Source organism: Rhinolophus sinicus, linkage group LG06 (genome assembly GCF_036562045.2).
Source record: "Rhinolophus sinicus isolate RSC01 linkage group LG06, ASM3656204v1, whole genome shotgun sequence".
Classification (NCBI taxonomy): Eukaryota; Metazoa; Chordata; class Mammalia; order Chiroptera; family Rhinolophidae; genus Rhinolophus; species Rhinolophus sinicus.
The window spans coordinates 144,152,933-144,172,063 of record NC_133756.1 but is presented as its reverse complement, the minus strand read 5'-3'; the positions used below and the strand labels follow the sequence as shown (position 1 = coordinate 144,172,063).

Below are 19,131 nucleotides of genomic sequence, written 5' to 3'. Positions count from 1 at the left end.
GTACAGCAGGGAGAATCATAAGCTACTGTAGGTACCTGTTCTAAGCTGGTCGTTGCAGTGGTCACAAGTGCTAGATTACTCAGGATGTATTTTAAAGGTAGAAGAGCCATGTGGATTGCTTAAGGACTAGACATAGGGTGTGAAAGGAAATCAAAGACGATGTTCAAGGTATTTACCGAGAAACTGGATGAATGTAGGCTAATCAAGAGGTCAATTTGGAATACTGACATTCAAAAAGACATTGAGTAGGAATTTGTTTAGGGAAATTTGGGACATAGAAATACCCAGGGCTAACAAAAATGCTGATGGTGTCAAAATCATGGGATCAGATGAATAGCTCAAGATGAAGCCTGATAACAGGCCTGGAGAACTCAACAAAGGACATTGAGCAATGGCCAGTAAGATGGGAAATAGATAGAATCCATTCACCACCACCCTCCACTTTATGCTGTAGTCATTTCTTACACGGGTTACTCCAATAGCCATCTCATGCCCCCATACAATTTGTTCTCAACACTGCACTGAGTGTTCTTTAAATGGCAATTTTATTAAGTGGCCCATAATCCTTTCCCCCCTTATCCCCACCCCCTATACACACAGCTTAAAAATCTTCAATAGTTTCCAACTGTTCTTAAAAGACAAAACTTAACATGGAAGGTAACTATAAAGTTGTCCATAATAGCTCTTATATTTCTTCGGCCTCTAACTCTCCCAAATGTGAACTCTTTCCACTTGAGCCAGTCTTCTCAGTCACTGGAGTTTGGACTTGGGACATACTCTTCTCTTCCCTTCTTTGCCTGATTTACTACTCATCCTTCAAGTCTTAGTTCAATTAGCCTTTTCAATGCAGTCTTTCCTGACCGTTTTGATTAGATCATATCCTATCAGTCATGGCCTTAATATCTACCATCCCCCATGTTGCTCCATCATGGCATTTGCTACACTTTAGTGTCACATCAGCATCTCTGACTAGACTTTAGTGTAAGCAGGAACCACTGATTTTGTCACCACTGAATGCTCAGTGCTTGGCATGATGCCTCACAAAGGATACCTAAATTTTCTGAATGAAGCTTGAACTAGTTCAGTGGCTCCCTAATATAACAGTACTTAAAGAAACCCAGTACTTACAAATAGGAATACAACATTAAAAATTGGCTTTACTAGGTTAGGTGGTCTTTCAACTACCTAAACTCAAAGAGCCAATTTTCTGCAGGGGATTAGGCTACAGAATGCTGCTGAAGTAAGGTATTAAAATCCTGATTGAGAGAATGTAGTGGTCTAAACTTAGAAGACAAGGCTACCAAAGAGATTTCCTTAAGCTTTTCCCTCTCGTCTCACAAGTAGCACATCTTTACTTAGAGCTTTGCTGGATGGTATGTATAACTAACGCAGACTTCACTCAAGGACAATAAGGAATCAGATTTTAATATGATTTAATCTAATTTGAAACATTCACTAGTCTTTTCCAGTACTTCTGTAGAATTCAAAATTGGAAAAGGTATAGAGAAGAGCCTTAATAATTTACTTTCATTTTCCTGAAGATTTTTGTTCCCCCATTAACTCTTCAGAAGAGGTAAGCGCAAGGACAATACCAACTCTTAAACATAACTTAGTCAAAAGTTAGAGTGCTTATTAATAAGAACTCAAGTGATTTGGGGACTCAGGAGCTTAAAGATTAAATGAAGGTTTTGAACTCAGTGCTTATCTATATCCCATTCCCCCTAATTAAATATATTATTGAAAATAAAAAGAACAATACAAATTTCCTAAGACACTTCGAAGTCTGACTACTCAATTACCTTCTACATTTTATGAATTGGTTGTCAACAGAGCACCTCAGTTAATGAGCCTTCTGAGAATAAACACACATTCTCATGTCTTCTATAAGTGGAAAAGTCTCCCATGTAACAGAGCTGCATATATAGGAGACAAAAGAACTGTAGAAACTAAGTGATTAAAAACATTTAAAGGATAGTTTAGTATCAAGATACAATGACCAGAAAAACTTCCATATTCTTCAGGGATATTAGGATCTGGAAATAAAACTGCCCTAACCAAGGTAATTAATGACATTCTACCTTAAAGCTTTAAAATAGAAGTCTCATTATCCATGTGAGATGATTGACATTGTGCATTTACAAAAGTTCTTTATATGTGGAGTCTTGCTATACCAAGTAGCTACAATGACACATGTGACAATCATTTCCTTGCAACTCCGCTAAAATATGCATTTGATCAAACCAAAGGCCTTCTACAGGTCGGACAAGTATTCACATATTATACAGAACACTTAGTACCAAGACTCAGATCTTAATGGAACTTATTAAAAAAAAGTTCTCTGCCCCATAATGAGGCACTCCTTTAAAAAATATAGTCTGAATTGAGCCAAAAAAGCTTTACATTTAGACTGCAATGGTAGAATGCCAAAAAAAATATAGTATTTCAAAAGGAAACAATTACTTTAAAAACATAAACTACTAAAACCTTTACACATTCACACCTGCACTAATGCACAGAAGTTTGAAATCTAGAAAGCATTGCTCCCCATCCCATCTCTACCTGATTCAGAGATCACTGTATAAGGAACTTATTTACTTCAATTTTGAGTGTAAATGAAATTATTTTCTACACAGATAGCAAATTTAGTTTTATATGTAGGATTATAAGCATACATTATCTAGGGATTACCCAGTACACCACAAATATTTTATCTAATCCCTCTAAAATACAGCTAACATATGGTTGTGGTACATCTCGGGCAGATGTCATTTAAAGCACACAAGGGGAGGTGCTAGCAAGAAATACTCATTTGCAAAAGTAAACAGAAAACCCTTCCAATATGATGTACCACAACCACACATGAGAATAGTCAAGAACTTATTTTATTTTAAAATAAACATTGAAGATAACCCCCTTCCCCCATCACCCTACAAAACTTTTGAATGTGGAATGTTCAACAGCCTATCCATTTTCATAGGTTACAAAACCAGCATAAACTCCAGTTGTCTAATGATGAATGTTTGAGAATAGTTTTTTTTTCTAAAGTAGCTGAGCACCTACTGGAAAAATTCCTTAGCTAAAGGCTAAAAGCACAATTCAATTTCTGCACAGAAAATACCATTAACTTAGTAGCCTTTGCTTAATAGGTGGGATTAGTTCTCTGTAAAGTCAAAGTGGAATTAAGCAGCATTAAGTTCATAGGCTCCCAGAACTAGAGCTCAAACTGCTAGCACATACTCCAGCAGTCTGTACATTACTACACTGTCCAACTCCATCAAATGTGTGACTCTCCCTATGCATGGAAGGGAAGAAATCACCACTTTGAATATAAATACCTCCATGAGGAAAGGATAATTCAATTAAGGTTAGACAAAAGGTAAGTGCAAGCACTATAGAAATAGCTGCTGGAGAGAACCATAACATTTCTAACACTAACAATACATGGAGTGAACCACATAAGCTGCTAACTGTTGAACACCAGTGTTTCAAGATACAACTTTTATAAACATGTTTTATTTGTTTTGCTTATACCATCAGAACTGAAACTACTGACTGTCATTTCCCTAAAATAGGGAAATCAATCTAAAACACATACTGGTGCTTTTCAAAAGATAGCAATTTAAAAGGGTGGTAGCAGCAGGCATTTGATATCTTTGTCTTTTAAAAACCTTCAGGCTGCAGGAAAAACATGTGACCAAGAATGTTATGATTATCCAATATAGATTTCCATCAGTACCTGTACCAATTTAGGTGACAATACAGAAAGATCCAAGGATTAGTGACAGACAATGTACATCATAAGGAATGATATATGGTACCAATCCTTACAAAAGTCATTGTCAAAGAAATTGTTACGTGTTCAAAAGGTATCTAAATACTTCACATTAAGTACAGAAGCGACCATCTGGATTACATCCCATGTTTGTTGCATATTTTTCAAAAAGTGCCAATCAAAGCCTAATTCTGCATTTTGGCTTTGTCTTAATACAGTATCAGCTATTAAGAAGCAATTTACATGTGTTTTTAACCACAGTCATTTGGCCAGAGGATGAACAGTGCTGGGTCAAAGTGGGTAGCCAGCCTTATATGTGTGATTAAGGGCCCATGCATAATTTGGTATGCACCTAAATGTTCAGTGTTCCAATTTAACTGGAAAAGCTGTGAAATGCAGTTCTGCCAAACCACACTCCTTCCATCTTCCTTTCAAGGGAAATGTTTTTGTCAATTACCAGTGAATAATGCTAAGGCTGATTTGTAGATTTTATCCAATGTCAAAAGTCAATCTTGCTTTTTCCAAGCCACTTCAATTAACTATGGAGATATTATCATCCCATAAAGTATATTGTGTTTTACTCCTAAGCAAGGGTGAGGAATCTGAGAATCATGTGCAAGGCTCAAGATGACGCTTAGGACAGAACATGCAGAGTAAAAATAGTTTCCTTCCATATTCAGGTAATATAAAGCTGACAATTGCAGTCCTGTCTTTATGGGATGAAAACAGTCCCTTTACAATAAGTTTCCTGAAAGGGAGAACAAATAGATAATAACTCTTCTGGTAACATATTATGATACACTGGCCAGTGTGTTTTTGGCGATTAAACATAATCCTGTGAATCACATTAATTCACTTGCTGAGTGTTCATTTGCGGCATCCCTCTGTTGGGTCTTGGGGGCCCTCCACGACCTAGAAGACAAAAATGGCATTTGGTTTTTCTTTCAAATACTATTTGTTTTGCCTTCAAGCAGATTTTCATCTGAAGTCAAGAAGCATGTGGGCAGCTTGTCACCACATTATTAGGTTTAAGAGGTCAATTCTTCAGCGTTCAAGTTTCACCTGTCCTGGAAGTTGTCATGCGCAAATTTGCTCATGTTCTCTAGCTCAAAGAAGAGTAGAGCTAATGGAGTATTCCACCAGTACTCATTCATTCATTCATTCAACAAGTATTTATTGAGTGCCTACTATGTGCCAGGCACTGTCATCAGGCGTTGGAAATAGATACAGCAGTGAAGACAGACAAGGTACCTGCTCTCATGGAGCTTACATTCTAGTGTACACTCTAGCTTACATTTCAGTAGTAAGTAACATCATACTATCAAAATTAATAAAAGCACCAGAATGAAAAACAGACCTTATTACCTAAACTGTTAAAAGTAACTACATAACATTGGAAATTGTATAATGACTTGTAACAGATAAAATAACTTTTTACATGCTGTTAAAACAGATTTTTAGCTACCAGTCAACTCAACTTTCATAGAATATGCTACAAGGTGAAAAAGAACATAACCTACATTCACATGCAAATATCCTTTGATACTTCAAGTCAGTAATTCCCCAATATCCATTAAATTTTTTTTTTTAATGCACCGTTTTGCTGGCCAGTTTTTACTAGCATTAAAATCAAAGTACTTTGTAATTCCTCCTTAATATACATTTTATACATATTTTGGCCAATATCTAGAGGAAACCTATTTGATTTACTTCTTTCAAATCTGAGAACCATTTAGAACTTCAGATCACATGAAATGCTACCTCTAATTGTTGTATAGGTTGACTTCTTGCCCAAATAGGAAGTAGTTTTCCTACAGCAATACAGACTAAACCAAAAACTCTTCAAAACCTGTAATTTTTAAGTATAATTCAATTAGTTAGGAATTTGGAGATTTTGTTTAAAAGTCAGAAATAATTTGATATTTATATAACTAATAGTGGTCCAAAAAGCATTGAAATTTCAATTAATTCTATGATTTCTAAATGGTTCTCTAAATGTAACTATGGCTATCTGGCCATTAAAGGGTCTCTGGCCCTAAAATATAATATGCATGTTTCAAAAATAAAAGAGGAATAATAAATTTATATAAATGTTCAATCTCATTCCAAAAAGTCTTACAAAAATGTTTCCGTTAAGTACTTCCTAAAAACATTTAGCAGGTTTTAGGACCTGAAAAATAATTTGCAGTTGGAAAAACAGTTTTTCTGAGGAGGAGAAATGTTCTAGTTTTCAAGACAGTTATATAATAACAGGGAAAATCATTCAAAAAATTAAATTTGGGTTCAAGATAAATTTTAGAAACAGAGCATTTCATTTAATCCCTAGCAACAAGTCTGGAAATGGTAAATGTATTCCTAACATGTAACCTACATGCAGATTATGAACAGCTCTTCCAAGGCCAGAACAGAAGCTCCCCTTAGGAGCTAGGATCACCACCACAAAATATTACCTCGTGGGGCTCCCCGTGGTCCACTCTGCCCAGAGCCTCGCTTGAAATTCTGCTGATATCCATCCTAAAAGACAAGCTAGTTAGTACTGAAGAGAACAAAAGGTAAGTTTTTTAATGTTTACCCATCTATGTTCTTACAGTCTAACACTTGCAGGATATTGCATTCCTCCTTATTCTTTTAGACATTTCAATATATCATAGCTAAGTTATTCTGTAATTGTTTTACTTCCATTATTCTCAAGAACATTCAATGAGATATTTCTCTGCTCTTAAAAAAATCACTGTTTTAACAGACTATATTAAATGAGTACCTATACTGAGTGCTAAGAAAAGCAAAAGTCATCATTCTCTGTAATGAAGTATCTTGTACAAAAGTATAAAATTAGCCCCAAATTAGTTACTCAAGTCCATCAAGAAACTGTATCAGTCCCTTTCACTGGTGTATTTTGGTCAGGTTTATATTTTAAAACAACTTTACCTACCCGCTGATAGCCAGAGTAGTCCCGGGGAGCACTGAACTGAGACTGTGTGTAACCACTGTTTGGAGTGTTAGAGAATGAAGGGCGGTAACCATCATAGCCTCCTAAAATTTAGGACAAGAAAATTTTCTTATCTTTACAAGGAATTTTTACTTTCTTACTATTAACCAAGGAAAGAGAACTGAAAAACTGTAAGCCATGCTAGTTATTCAAAGTAATTTCTAATTTCCTATCTTGATCCAATCCATTTATATATTTCTATGAGCATTACTTGCCTTAGAAGATGAAATTTTAACTCATCCATGCACACACACACACACACACACACAAAGACAAATGACCCCCCAAAAAATCCCGATAAGGTCTGATAATGTATATAGTAATTACCCCTTGGAGGACAGTGGTAGACATGTATTTGACACATACAAAACAACTCATTATCAATTTAAATGACTATATCAAGACATACTAAAAATGTTTAAATTGTACATGAGAGGCTAATGCAGAGAGATACATATCTTTCCCAAAAACCATGACATTTCCTATGTATTTTACAAATCAGAAAAGAACATGAATTTGCTGTTTTTGCTGTGCTTGTTTTTACCTCTGAATCCGTTGGCAGGGCCCCTGTACCCATTCATCAAGCCTCGAGCACCACGGGCGCCTCCGCGAGACACACCCCGACTGTTGTAATAGGGCTGACTGCTACGAGAAAATCCAGTGTTCTGCTGGGGAGGCTGCTGGTGGTTAGCAGTCACTTGATGGGGCTGGTCCTGGGAACCATGGTAAGTGCCAACCACTATAATAAAAAGAAAAATACGTATGTGTCTATGTGTATACACATACATACTACATACATACATTTCCACATACAGCTCATTTCAATTTGTTCTCCCACATGCTTTCTGGTTTAAGAAGTGTCTTATACAATCTCCTCAAAGTTTAATTCTGTCTTTAAATAAAGTTTCATATTAACAATAGGGAAAACGACACATTAATGAAATCCCTACTTTTCTCCTACTCATATATTAAGCTAAGTGGAATAAAATTCTATAAAACCTTTCAAAGCACACAATTGTGTTAGAGCTCACAATTCTATTCTTCCAAATGATTTGAAAGGCTCCATTACTAAACATATTCTGAGAGGCATCTGCACAAGAGACCCAAAATAATACAAAAGATCTTATATACTGAAACAGTACAATTACAATTTTGTACCTTTTTTTTTTTCATTATAAAGCTTCTTAGTAGTTGAAGCTTTTTTGTTCTTTTAGATCTCCCTTGATACTTAGTGAAAACATACAAAAGCATGCTCTTTCATAGCTAAAATAGCTATGGCAGATTATTCAGCCAGTTAAAAAGATAGACCAGCAGAGGCCTTCAATTTATACCCCCCTTAATGCCTGATTCCATTTCGAGTACTTTTAAGTACAGCCAATTTAGAACAGTTAAATGGTACTCACACCGGCCTACAACCTGCTGACGTGACAGGAAGGTTCTAGAAGACCCACACTAACTTGTACCCCATGCCCCTCTCTCCCACAATGGGGAGAAGTCTAGAATCTAAAAACCTTCAAAAATTAAATACCGAGGTACACATGTGGTATTACCCCCAATGTTCATAATTCATAGGAAACAAAAAACGGGGTGCTAACATTACCTTTGGGAGGTGCGGAAAAGTATAGACCAAAGGAAGGGCCATACCCCAGGAACAAATACTAGTCATCAGCCTCTAGCCAGCCCAAATCACCCATGCTTGGGCAGTAACATAAGGTGGTGTGACTCTTGAAAATCTTTACCTGACCTATTTTATATCCTCAAGAAATCCCAAATACATTTATTAGTTCTTAGAATGCCATTTTGCAATGAAAAAGCCAAAGAATGCCTAGGAAAAGAAGGGGGTCAGGGCCATGACTCCTTTTTCACCTATGTAATAGACCAAATACACTTTTCACAATGTGATCTTTCTACTAGATTACCTTTTACTACATTCCCAAAATTTTAAATTATAAGCAAATATCACAAATACAAGTAACATTTTCTATCTAAAAAGATTCATTTGTATGCATGTAGAAAATAGTCAAAAGAACTGAATTTTCGACTCACTTTTTATCAATAAGAATTTTATTAATCTTGGTCAAATCTCACTGCAAGAAACTCAAAGCAAAATAATTAAAGTATGATCTTTATTAAGAAATACCAGAATTCCTATTTAAGTGTTTGTAAAGCATAAACTCTAGTCCATAAAAAACAGCCAAAGGATGCCAGATCCTTTTTTCATGTTGTTCCTGAGTAGATACTAATTCAAATTAAAACTTATGGGATGATTTGTTCAACCCATATCAGAGCGCCCTCAACACACCAGGCACGTCCTAGGCACAAGGGATGCATCAGTTACCAAAACATAATCCTTGCCCATATGGACACTTTAATAATGGGAGATGAAACAATACACATACAAGTGAAAACATTTATATTGTATCAGGTGATAAGTGATAAGGAATAAACCACAGAAGGATAAATGAGTGACCAAAGTGAATGTGCTATATTTAGGGTGAAGAAGGGAGCCCTCAGTGAAATGATATCTGAGCACAGACCTAAAAGAAGTTCAGAAGCAAAGCCATGCAAACATCAGCAGTAGAAAGTTACAAGCAAAAAGGTAAGAAAATTGTAAAGACCCTGAGAGGAGAGAACATCCTTGGTGACTGGTATGGGTACATAAGGAAGAAAACAGCATATACAACAGGATCAAGGCAGGAGCCAGATCATAAAAGATCTTGTAAACCAAGATAAAAACTTTGGATTTCTTTTCTAAATAAAGTGGATAGTCACTGGAAGGTTTTGAACAAGAGCGAGACATCTGATTTACATTTTAAAATAATCATTCTGGCTACTGTGTGGAGAACAGTAAGAATAAAAAAATAGTCAAGAAAGACAACTGCAATAGTCCAGACTAGAGATGATGGCTGCCTGATGAGAGGGGTAGTGTGGACACTGATTTTATTTTTTTATTGAAAGTATCTGTGAATGTTATGAAGTTAAATCTTTAATGTATATTTTGAAATGGTTACTAAAGGTTATCTATCTCGCTCAAGTGCTTCATAGTCAATTAGTAAAGTCAAATAGAATATAAGAGGAAGACAGTTTGAAATCAACTGGCACAAAGGGCAAAATTAATCACGTCAAATGACATATAGTCATTACTTTTAATTTCATCATACCATCTAAAAAAAAGGCAAAATAGCAAGCATATCAGCACATTGTCTAAAGGCCCCAAATATACCTGCTCCACAACCAACTTATTAGTACATGGCAATGAGATGATTAAAGGAGCCTGAGAACAAGAAAAGAAGCCCGGTTACATTCAGAAACGGGGCGTACATAGCATAACTGGCAAATTTCTATCAGATTATGGCTGATTCACTCTCCCTACTGCTTAGTAATGCTGAAAACTACAGGGATATATAAGAATTTAGTACCTGAAAGCCTACAATGTCAATCCAGGTCTAACGATAAACTGTACAACTAGAAAATGTCACAGATATTTAAATCAGTCTGATAAAATTAAAGTATGAACTCCTAAGATTTTAGCAGGGTTTGCTAGTTTGTTATGGGATTCTAATTAAACTCCCAGAAATTAAACATCCAAAGACCTAAAAAAGCTATATTATTTCTTACAAATGTAAGAAATCTAAACTATCTCTATGTACTTTACTCTTGTGGCAGGTACAACAACTGGCCAAATTATGGCCTTGCTTGCCGACAAGCACTTGTTTCAGCCTAGTCCACCAAATGCAGCCACGCCAACTCCTTACTGCTTCTTAACTTTGAAAACTGAGTGCCGGGTATCACGCCAACAGGATTCAATAAATTAGCAATTGAAAGCAAAGGTGATCATAATTTGAGTAACAAGATGAATTCTACTAAAATCATATAATGAAAAACGGTATTATGAAAGCTCACTGACCAAAGGAAAATGGTATAAGGCCTCTAAAAATTGCATGTAATTCACATAAAGCAAATACAGACTTGATTTAATTCAGGATCAGCAATGAAAAATTCATAAGGTCTATCTATTTCTGAAACAAAAACTCTTGGATACAGCCACTCTAAAATCTAAACTGTCTTAACACTGTCAATATCTACATTGGAAAGCAATCAGCCAAGGAAGTGACACTTGTTTTCCTACCTGTTTGAAGCTGTTCTTGCTGAAGCTCTGTTTGTTCTACTTGGTGAGGCTGACTGGAAAAGCTCTGGTTATAACTGGCCTGGTACTGATTTTGCTGCTTTAAAGTTTCTGGTTCATTAACAGGAGGAACTGGGGCATTCATATTGAATACCTGTAAGTAAATAAATGATTAGTTCATGCTGTTATGTTAGTAATTTCTCTACTTTTAACATGGCGAATCTCAATGCTGGTTTTACCTCAAATGTAAAAAAGAGCATTACAGAAGTCTCAAACATCTCACACACACACACACACTTCAATTAATGCATTTCAATGTGGGAAAAAATATATACACCATACAGAACTTAAAGCAAAGTGTAAGTGGGTATTAAAAATCTTTAAAAAGACATGTCAGCAGCCTTGGAAATGCTATTATAAATGAGAAATCTTTATAAAAGATGCAGATCTCTGATACACTATCACTTACAGAAATTAATTCTGTGAACTTGAACTTTTGAGTTGAATATTTAATTCACTATTTTATTTTTATTGATATTTTAATCAAAAGTTAATACTTTATTTAACTGAATTTTCCTGTGAGCACTGATTTAGCTGTATCCCATTGATTACAGTATTTTCATTATCATTATTTTCTAGAAGTTCTGCAATTTAGAGATGCTTACTCAAGGACCAGGGTAAAGTAGCATAATGTCTGAAATTTACTTCGAGATACACTTCAGTAAAATAAAAGATTAAGCAAATATAGCAAGATGTAAACAATTGTTAAATCTAATGTGGTTATTACATTAGTCTATTTTTCTGCATGTTTAAAATTTTGTTAATCGCATGTAAAGGGTGAAACTACAAAACAGGTTGACGTGAGTACATATGTATGCATCTACCTCTGGAAGCAGGAAAATCAGAGTTTATATTCAATTAAATGTACCCTATAGTTAGGGTAGATGCAGACTCAAGCCCAAAGTTAAAATGAAGACGTTTTGTTGAAACTCTAGCATGGTGATAGCACACACTAGGCACTTACTGTTAGCTGAATTAATTCGCTTACCGTTTGCATGGATTGGAATGGAGCTGCATTCACATTGATTCCACTGCTATGTAAAGGTTTGCTTGTCCCAGCCTGGAACACCTGGGGCTGAGAAGCAGCAGGAAGGGAGGATGATGCTGTAGTCTGGTCTGTATTTAAAGAGATTGTTGCCTAAACACAAAGTGAATAGATGTGCTTTAGTGATAAACTAAACTTAGTCAAGGCTACTGTTTATATATTAACAAACTCAACTATTTCATGAAATAAAAATAATGTAGCGCATGCATTAGGTGCAAAAAAAGTCATTATATTAACAGTAATTTACCTCAGCCCAATTCATGAATAAGTACTTCATCAAGTTTATATGACCTGGTAACAGAACTTGCCTGAATCTGGTCAATTGGTTCCTTTTGTGGTCGTTGCTCTGTAGCATGAGAAGGCTGGTACAAAGGTTGAGATGCTGTATATCCCTCACTTGTGGATGAAACCAAAGGAACCTACACAGAAGTAAAGAAATGAAAGCTCCTTTCTGTTATAAAATGCATTATTAAAGTACAAAGTTAAACAAACCCTACTCGTTATAGTTTCCCACAAATACTTCTAAGATGGCAATACCTACACTAAATTTTAGAATTACGTCTAAAATATATCTTCTCAAATTCTACTCAGTTCAAAATAAAAAAGCTTTTATTGTTATAGTAAACCATTATAAAACACAAGAATTGACCCAAAAAAATGTAAATATGGAAATAAAGCTACCCATGCCAGATTTGGACACTCATCAAATTCATGCTTGACTTTCATAAGCTAAGAAAATGACCAAAGAACTGACTAAAAACAAACCTGCCAAAACATTTATATCACCCTTACCTGTGTAGCTTCTGGTTGTACAGTAACTTGATTAGGTTGAGCAAGTCTAGATTCAGAATGAACTGCAAAATTGACCAAAAAAATATTGTTATACAAAATCAAATTTCTTCAGAGATGTCTAAATACCTTTTACTTGGTAGCAAAAAGGCACATTTCTATAGCCAAATCCTAAATAAACTGCTTAGCAATCATGAAAATACACGGGGAAGTATTAGTAGAATTTTAGCTTTCAAGTGAGAATTTTGGTTTACTGGTAGTCTTATTAGTCAACTCTCACAGTGGCTTTCATTTTGTGTTTTGCAAAAGTAAAGTGAGATCTTAGTGAGAAAATACGAACAAAGAGGTATAGAGGGTACAGAGGAGAAGAGCTAAAAATCAATGCCGATGCTCTCCATGAAAAGTCTTTTGAAGCAGTAAATATAAAGTAGCATTAGTCTTACTCAAGACCTTAGAGAATATTCACTAATAGTTTAATATTATCAACTTTCAATATAATCTCAAATGTTTCCACACACACACAAATGTTATATGTGTGTATGTGTGTATATATATATATATATATATATATAAAACATAAAAAGCCTATATTTGATTCAGTGTGCACATTATTGCCAACTCCCAACATCCTTCCACTCCCCTCCCAACTATGGTTAAATAGTCAAAAACACAGGATTTTGCTTAGTCATTTAGAATCACCCACTTTCACTCTAGACTTTAACGGACTCAACATTACCTGAGATACAACAGTGCTGCTACCACGTGTTGACTTTGGCACAACTTACCAGCTAAGAAAACTTCATTATTTTCTTCCCCTGATAGAGTTCAAAAAATGAACGCTAATAACTGATTCCTTTCTAGAAGGCCGAACCCTTATCTGTTTTCTAACTCTTGGTAGAGAGATGTGAGAGAGATGAGCTCCCTTTACTTTGGAAAACTTAACTTACCAAATTAACTGTCATTCAACATGCTTTTCCTCAGCAACTCCTTTTATGACATTTAAGATTATACAACATTAAATATGTTACCTTACATATTTCACTTTAGTGCCCTTAATGCTGACATGTTTGGGGAGAAAAACAAAATTCAAAAAAATTACTAATGGTCCACTTAACCCAATACAAGGTACCAACTCTACTTAATGCTGCTATTTCAAATAATGGTGCAAGACCAGTAAGAGTTTGAAACTTTAAAACTGTCTTTCGGTTTCTCTCTTCCCCTTTCCTCTTAAGCATTCTTTTACCCCACTTCACTGTTACATCTCATTTTTATTTAGGTAATAAAATGTTAAAGAAATTCTCCTAAAAAGCTACAAGTATCCTTTAGAGAAAGACACCTCTATTGTTTTTTTCCTAGATTAATTCTGAAATTTAAAAAGCCAAGCAAAATTTAACTTGTATAAATTATAGAAGTAGGCAAAACTGGCCTATAGTTTTACAAGTCAGAAGTAATTACCATAGGCTGGGGGAAAGGGTAACTAGTGACCAAAGGGGAACAAAAATAAGGCTTCTGGGTACTGGTAATGTTCTATTTCTGGGTGCTGGTGTGTCAGTTTGTGAAAACTGACACATGTACACTTGCATGTACTTTTCTATGTCTATATACCAATAAAAAGTTACAAAAAAATTATGGAACTATAGTTATCATTCATAGTATAGGAAAAAACAATGTTGCCTATCAAATTAAAAGGTAAGCAAGCATTAAAAGGAAAAACATTAATTTTTACAAACTTTCTAAAACCTGAAAGCATTGGCCCTATATTAATTTCTCACATAAAAATGTACCATTACTAACCTGGAGGGCAAACCAGCTGGGGCATGTCCATGTTTTGTGCTGGATTCATTGGCTGTGCAGATACAATGGCAGGATCAAGTGTCTGGTTTTCAAAATCCAGCATTGAATCCTACAAGTTAAGTTAGAATATAATGGCATTATGTGAAATAATGTAAACACTTAAACCTTCTGTTCCAGTGTGGGACTAAGCTGCACCCACCTGTATGAAATTGTAAGGCCCCTGCATCTGGGCCATAAGGTCCTGCACTCGCTGTCTTCTCACAAGGGGATCTGCCTGAGCCACTGGTGTCAGAGAGTGGGGCTCTGGTACTGAAGGAGATGCAGCCTGAGGTTGCTGCTGGAGTGAATTTACCACCTAAAGTGGGGGAGAGGAGCGGATTGGAAGAACGAAAGAGCTCCAGTCATTACCATCATGACAGGTCCCCAAACTATATATGCTGTCTATACTGTAAACAGAATAGTAGACTAATGAAGTTACTAAAAAACCGACCACAATTATGCCAAATTTAACATTCTGATCAATGCTATAATTCTAAAGTGTTCTCAACTCCACAGGGTCACCATGTACCATATCAAAATTACTTTATAGGGGGCCGGCCCGGTGGCTCAGGCAGTTAGAGCTCTGGGCTCCTAACTCTGAAGGCTGCCAGTTCGATTCCCACATGGGCCAGTGGGCTCTCAACCACAAGGTTGCTGGTTCGACTCAACTCCCACCGGTGGGCTACGCTCCCTGCAACTAAGACTGAACACGGCACCTTGAGCTGAGCTGCCGCTGAGCTTCTGGATGGCTGTTGGTTGGAGCGCGGGCTCTCAACAACAGGGTTGCCGGTTCGACTCCCGCAAGGGATGCTGGGCTGTGCCCCCTGCAACTAACAACGGCAACTGGACCTGGAGCTGAGCTGTGCCCTCCACAACTAAGATTGAAAGGACAACAACTTGACTTGGAAAAAATCCTGGAAGTACACACTGTTCCCCTATAAAGTCCTGTTCCCCTTCCCCAATAAAACTCTTAAAAAAAAATTACTTTATAAATTGCTTTCAAAGAAAGACTACCTATGCTTATTTCCTAAAATAATGTATTTTGCTTAAACTGTTAAGCCTTCTATATTAAGTACATCTACATATCTATACCAAATACATACGTGTATCTATCTCAGTACCCAGTATATAGTCAGCACTCAAGAAATGTTAGCTATTATCATCAAGCTTTGAGTGCCAACCATTCCATGCTCTCTGCCAATGCCATAGCATCAAGGCCTACCACTTCCTGTAGCTGTTTTCTTCATGTAAACAGCTATAAAAGCCAAAGCTCACTCTCCCTTTTTCCTAGCTTGTAAAAAATTTCTCCTGATTATTGTTTTCAAAAATTCCCTGCTCTGCTGGAATATCTCACTAATTTTTATTACATCAAAATTATATTTTTCTGTTTGGCTTTTAAGTCTGGGCAAATCATAACCTAATTTCCTTTATAAGCAATACTGAGACAATAGAGCCTGGTAACCGAATAGCACTGGGGTGAGAAAGGAGTATTAAGATGACACTGTAATATAGCCCCTGTAAGGTGCGTTTTCCTGAAGGCTATCCATGTGAAAGCCCAGATTTTTACAGAGCAAACTGGTAACAACAAACAAATCATATACTGTAATACATTAACCCTAAGTTATACAAGGTTGCAATATTTTGGCATTGGATTACCATCAGTGATTCTATTAAACATCAATAGGATAAACAATCACCTTTTAAATGTAACAGTCTTGTGTAATGAGTTTATTGTAACAACTGTACCAATAATGCAAAAGACTAACAATCTTAATTTGTTTTTAGGAGAGATAAAAATAACTAAAGACAAAAGACGTCCACCTTATAAAACAGAACTCTTACCTCGACTGTTTCAACTGTCCACTCATCTACCTGCTCCTTTTCACCACTGCTGAACTGTGTTTCGGCCATAAATTGTCTATTTACATACTGCAAAGCAAAGTAACTGTTTGAGACTTCTGTTTGAAAGGCAGACAAGGAAAGTCAGCATAAACAAAAATCATACCTCCGTTGATTCAACCTCACTTTGTTCAGTGTATTCTTCTGCTGGCTCGGGTTCTGAGAGGTCAAAAATGACACGAGTGTAAGAAATCTTTTTTAAAGTTAACAATTCATTTGAACTCCAAATAAGTAAACAGTTTACCATCACCGAGTCTGAATTTATTTACAAAGTTATAGTTAAAAGTTTCTATATTTTATCATTCTTACAAAAATTTAGAAAGACTTTTCTTTACCACTTATTCCAGAAGAAATTAGTTTCAATAGTCGTTATTCTAGGTCAGGTATAAGTGGCAATTAAGAGCCACCATGTTAAAACTTCTCTCCAAGAAGTAATAGTACAAAGCAGCATACAGATTAAAATCTTACTTATGGAAAAGAAAAATAATACCAGGACCCTAAACTAAAGCTCAAATCCACTGAAGTTCTCACCAGTTTCAGCCACCTGGTCTTCAACTGTAGGTGCTGAGGCTGCCTCTTCTTCCTCACATAACCCATTCTGGTGGTTGTGGGTGCTGTCAAAGTAGTTTGACTGGAAAACACGCTCAACAATTTCCTTTAGAGCTTTATCTAAAAACAGAATATAAATAATATTGTTAGATTATCTGAGGATGCCTGACTTGAATAAGATTCAACATTCTATAAAATATTCTGGTTGAAAAAAAAACAAAACACCTCATCAACTGTTACTAAAACATCAAATTCCACCAATAACAGAAATTTATTACAGAATGATAGGGAACAACAAGAACCTATTAAACTTTATCTTTATGTATTTTAAGTAAGTTAGTTTAAAATAAGCTGACCATTATCATTTATTCATTCAATACAGCACCTGACTAAATGTTAGGCAACGTGCTAGGCACTGGTGCTACAAAAAGGTATATAAAAGATACAGTATCTTCCCTCCCTAAGCTTACAGTCCAATAGAGAAGTTATCAAATACTCACAAAAACAGTAAAATTACATCTGTGAAAAGTACTACACAGAAGTACAATGGATTGGACCTAGTCAGGGAGAGACCACGAGAGGCTTTCCTGGTGTAAGTGCTGCAAGAGCTGAGATCTGGAAGATGAGTAGTAGAGAGAAGTGTTTCAAGGCAGAGGCAACAGCATTTACAAAGCCCTGTACAAAGAAGAAGGGTGCCAAATACAATGAAAGTATGCACTGTGGCTGAAGCATAGGGAATCAGAAAAAGCGTAAGGAAATTTGAGTCTGGAGAGACTGGTGAGGTCCAGTTCATGCAAGGCCTTGAAATTAAGGACAAATGTATATAAAATGTAATACAAATAAAGCCATTAAAGCTTTTAAAGAGGGATGGGGGGTGGACTCAGTTTGATCACTGCATTAGACAAGAGAAGGACAGAAAAATGGAAGAGAAAGAGAAGTAGACAGATCCAAAAGATATTTAAAAGGCAAATAAAATTGTCAGAATTCGGTACACTAGGATATAAGGAGGCGGGGCAGCAGGCAAAGGTGTGTGTCATGAATTAAAATCTCAATTTCCTGGCCTTATATCGCAGATGTAGAGTAAGGCTGGTCCCTACTAGGCACGCTAAAGAAAAATAAAACTCAGGACCATGTTATATCTAAGTATTGTCAAATTAATCCTATTAACAATAAAATCATTATAACGTTTTGAATGTTGAACACTTCATGTGTTTTCCTACACCTACACTTCAGAGGTTCGTGAGTCAGAACTATTTGTTTTAAAAAACTGAATGCACATAAACTAATATGAGCACATTGGTACCTTTCCATTAGCTATAAAGATGTTACACTCCTAAGATATGGGAACAAGACTAGGTAGAAAATAACACCAAAACAAGCTACAAAGTTAGACATTTAACCGTTGTTACTCATGAAAATCTGATCAGGTTGACCTAAAACTGCTTTTTTAAGCTAACAAGTTTATACATATGTCAATTACTTTCCAAACTTCAAGTGGTGAATTCAGTACACATTTGTAGCAGAACTAAACTTAAAACACAAAAAAGATTTTTCAGAGAAATATAGACAACGTAAGTTAAACCCAGAAAATTATTTTTTACGTGAAAAGATACAAAAGGATTGGTTCCTCATATTTAATTTACCCACTTCCTTAAAGTAAATACACTCAAAATTGTATCATAGTTTTTGCCAATTAAAACTTAAAATCGAATTTAATTTCTTTTCAACCAAATAGCTAAACACAAGGTATGAAGTTATTTTTATCTTTATACATTCAAAAATCTACTTGGCTAAATCAACTTTATAAATAGTCAAGACAAGAATCTATTCCCTGATTTAATAAACTTCCTAATTTACTGATGTAGTGAAACTTAAATATCCTTAAAAAAAAAAAATCAATAAACAATTGCATATTTCACGTTAAGGAGCTCACATATAGAAAACTGGACATCAGCTTTTTTAAAACAGAAAAAATGAATGTCCCAAATTAGTACAAGTCTACAAAACATTTAAAAAAGACTAAAGCCATGAGTAGAATGTTTGCGGTATCACGTTTCTCAAAAAATTTC

General features: G+C 35.7%; 1 protein-coding gene across 1 annotated transcript in view; it reads right to left on the bottom strand.

Moving 5' to 3' along the window:
* Positions 1 to 1,399: 1,399 nt before the first annotated feature.
* CAPRIN1 (cell cycle associated protein 1) overlaps positions 1,400 to 19,131 on the bottom strand; it is a 35,298-nt gene continuing 17,566 nt past the window's right edge. The window contains exons 7-19 of the mRNA XM_019738511.2: positions 17,045 to 17,182; positions 16,620 to 16,672; positions 16,457 to 16,543; positions 14,775 to 14,930; positions 14,576 to 14,684; positions 12,785 to 12,846; positions 12,301 to 12,411; positions 11,936 to 12,085; positions 10,891 to 11,041; positions 7,306 to 7,500; positions 6,705 to 6,805; positions 6,223 to 6,286; positions 1,400 to 4,684 (exon numbers count right to left, since the gene is read on the bottom strand). Of these exons, the coding sequence (XP_019594070.2) occupies positions 4,620 to 4,684; positions 6,223 to 6,286; positions 6,705 to 6,805; positions 7,306 to 7,500; positions 10,891 to 11,041; positions 11,936 to 12,085; positions 12,301 to 12,411; positions 12,785 to 12,846; positions 14,576 to 14,684; positions 14,775 to 14,930; positions 16,457 to 16,543; positions 16,620 to 16,672; positions 17,045 to 17,182 (1,442 nt within the window). The 3' untranslated portion in view covers positions 1,400 to 4,619. The remainder of the gene's footprint in view (positions 4,685 to 6,222; positions 6,287 to 6,704; positions 6,806 to 7,305; positions 7,501 to 10,890; positions 11,042 to 11,935; positions 12,086 to 12,300; positions 12,412 to 12,784; positions 12,847 to 14,575; positions 14,685 to 14,774; positions 14,931 to 16,456; positions 16,544 to 16,619; positions 16,673 to 17,044; positions 17,183 to 19,131) is intronic.